Source organism: Quercus lobata, chromosome 11 (genome assembly GCF_001633185.2).
Source record: "Quercus lobata isolate SW786 chromosome 11, ValleyOak3.0 Primary Assembly, whole genome shotgun sequence".
Taxonomy (NCBI): Eukaryota; Viridiplantae; Streptophyta; class Magnoliopsida; order Fagales; family Fagaceae; genus Quercus; species Quercus lobata.
This window is the reverse complement of record NC_044914.1, coordinates 33,515,290-33,518,371: the sequence shown is the minus strand read 5'-3', so window position 1 is coordinate 33,518,371 and position 3,082 is coordinate 33,515,290. Positions and strand designations below refer to the sequence as shown.

General features: G+C 37.6%; 1 protein-coding gene across 1 annotated transcript; it reads right to left on the bottom strand.

Annotated features, from left to right (window-relative positions):
- Positions 1-227: 227 nt before the first annotated feature.
- Positions 228-1,565, bottom strand: LOC115966744. Its single transcript, XM_031085913.1, has 2 exons — positions 1,257-1,565; positions 228-1,178 (listed from the first exon to the last, which is right to left on the bottom strand). The coding sequence occupies exons 1-2, from the start codon at positions 1,563-1,565 to the stop codon at positions 228-230; spliced, it is 1,260 nt and encodes a 419-aa protein (XP_030941773.1).
- Between the last annotated feature and the right edge of the window lie 1,517 nt (positions 1,566-3,082).

The following is a 3,082-nucleotide window of genomic DNA, read 5'->3' as shown; positions in this document are numbered from 1 at the left end:
TTTAATATCGGATCTCCACAACAAGGCTAGACCACCCCCTGAATTCGGCTTCTTCACTATCAACTTATTAGGAAAAGTAATTTTTCTGCAATGTTTATCAAACCCTTTCTTGTCCAGTCGTGTTTCCATTAAAAAACACACTGTGGGAACTTGATCCTTCAGTAATTTTCGAAGGCTTCGAACTGTCCAAGGGTTCCCAAGCCCTTGGCAGTTCCAACTGAGTAGCCTCATTGTGACCGGCAAGGGTGCTCAAGCACCCCCGCCATTTCTTCTGGATTAATCTGAATCTTCTCCCGCTTCCTCAAGTGAACTTTTGACTCTGAACCCCCATCCATCTCTTCCTGAAACGAGCCTCTCTTCCCAAGCACCGTGGCTACTTCAGCTGGACTTGAATTCCCTTCCCCAAAGTCCATTCGGGCTAATCTTGTCCAGGTGGGCCTAGTTTTAGAAATCTTTGGCCCATTCAAGCCCATTCCCTCCACATGCACAATCCCATGCAAAGAAGCGTTACCCTCATCCTTTGAATTTAACCCCACGTGCACTTCCTCATGTATCGGCCCTACCTCCTTTGAATCGTCCATTAAAGCATTTGGAGTTAATTCCATATTCGTTGCAGCCCTTCCCTTAAAACCCGGAACATAATCCCCGTCTTCATGAGCGTTACCGGATTTATCGCTCTTTCCTTTCTCACTTATCACCGTTACACTAGGGTTTACGTTGTTTACTCCTTCAGCCGCCGCCGCACCCAACCTCTCAGCCTGAACTTTACCTTTCTCCGGCACTGTGTCGCCCCAGCCAGATTTGGTACGCTCCACCCGCTGTCTTCCCCCACTAGCCTTCAACCATTCTCCATACTGAAGTTGCACTTCCTTCCCCGATTTCATCAGTGCATAATAGGTGGCACAGTGCTTAATGTCGTGGCCTAATAAACCACAACAATGGCAGAACATTGGCAAGCGCTCATACCTGAAAGTGGTCCACGTTTTCTGGCCGTCTGAGCCAGCCAGGAATCCCCCTCGACGAATCGGTTTGGCTATTGGAATAGCCACTTTAACCCTCATAAATAAATTCTGCCCATCCTTGTTACGCCTCTTTTCCACCTCTTCTACCAGCCCCATACGTCTACCAATCTCTGTCGCCATAGCGGGACTAACCATGTCAAACGGAGCATCCCAAATCTGCACCCACAAAGATACCGAATCGAACCGGACATTCTTTGCCGTCATACCCTATTGCCACCTGTGTAGAAGTAGAACCTGGTTATCAAAGGTCCATGGGCCACCCTTGAACACCCGCTCCAACTCAAACTCTGTCTTGAATTTGAACTGAAACAAATTTGACCCTACTTCAACAATGTGCATCCCCTCATCCATTCCCCAAGCTCTTCGTAAAGTATCTTGGGCTGCCTTCTTATTAAATGGCTTGCAAGTTAGAAATTTTCCAATCAAACTCAAAGCACAACTCTCAATTTCTTCCTTACGCCCCTCGTTTGGAAGGGCAATGATTTCTTCTTCCTCCGATGTTAACTTCATATTCTCCAAACTATGTATTACGTCCTCAGCCATGGTGAAACTAAGTCCAAAGAAAGCAATAAAATTAGAGGCAGACCCTTAGAAAAACTAAGGGAGGGAAGAAACTCGTATTAGAACGAGAGAGAGAGCTCCTAAGACAGGAGAGACTATTGCAATAATAACTGATCTTTATTATCAAGTTTAAACACTGATTAGTTTTTTGTCTAAACGGGATTTAACTTTATATCTCTTATTTGTCAATAAGAAATTTTATCAATTGAACTAATAGGTGCCTATAGCTTATATCGAATAATTTGAATAAAATAATAAGGAAAATATAGCCTTGTGTATATTTTCTTTTAACCACCCTATTTTGTTGGGACATGTTTAGTGTCTACAAACAAATAATTGTGGACCATAAAAGTTTTAATTTTTTTTTTTACCCAAAAAAAAAAAATTTAATATAACTATTCAAGAATTAGATTGCACGGTCAAAATGAGTTTGGCCATATATATGAAAATGTTATTTTGAAAATCCATTACGTTCTTATTTGTATTTAAAGAAAAAACCAAAAATAAAAGGCAAGTGGAAATTAAAAGGCAAGGAAATAATGAGCACCTAAGCAAGACGGTGCGATATAGCCACCCGAAATATTACAATGAAAAAGATCATAAACAAAATGAGTAGAACTAGATCTTGAACTAATTGTTAAAGAAAATCTTGAAAACTTAGCATGAGGGAATACATAACAATGGATATCCAAAAACTAAACATTAGAATATTGTTTACTAAATTTTTTTACGAGGATGAGATCGACATCCCAGTTGTAAATGCCAAAGATCAGAGCTAGCTATTTTATTGTCAAGAGAAATGCAAACAGTAGATGAAGGCTCATGATGATTGATGATACTTGCCACCAATTTCTTTACTTACTCCAATTGTTGTGCTCATTGACCAAGAAAGTTTTGTTGGAATTCTCAAGCCTTTCTTGTCTTGTTTCAAATCCAAAGAAGAGTGAAGTGGAAATGGGGTTCAAGACATATTCTTAAATTTTTTTAATAAAAAAATGGTGCATGCTTTGGCCCCCCAAGCTAGAATCCCCCCTCTCTCTCTCTCTCTCTCTCTCTCTCTCTCTCAAAAAAAAAAAAAAAAAAAAAGTTACAGTCCTTATATATCGAAGGATGAACAATATATAAACAAAAGAAAATACTCAAAATAATTATTTCTCAATATATTTTAAATTAATCATTTATCAAAATGAAATTCTACACTTTTGTTAATCCTAAAAATAATTTATGATTTATTCTATTCTAAATCTACATTAATTTTACCTTTTAATGTACAAAATCATATAGTCCTTTTAAAAAATCTTCTTCTCTTTTATTGTGAAAACTAATTTTGATAATATTTATGATTGAAACTGTTCATCTTATAGTTATAGTAGATAAAAAATAAAAAATAAAAAGTAAATACAACTACAACTACTCTATAAACAAGTTGATTGATTATTAATTTTTTAACCTTACTAACCATTTGATACTGGTAAAAAAGAAATGAATAATAATAATAA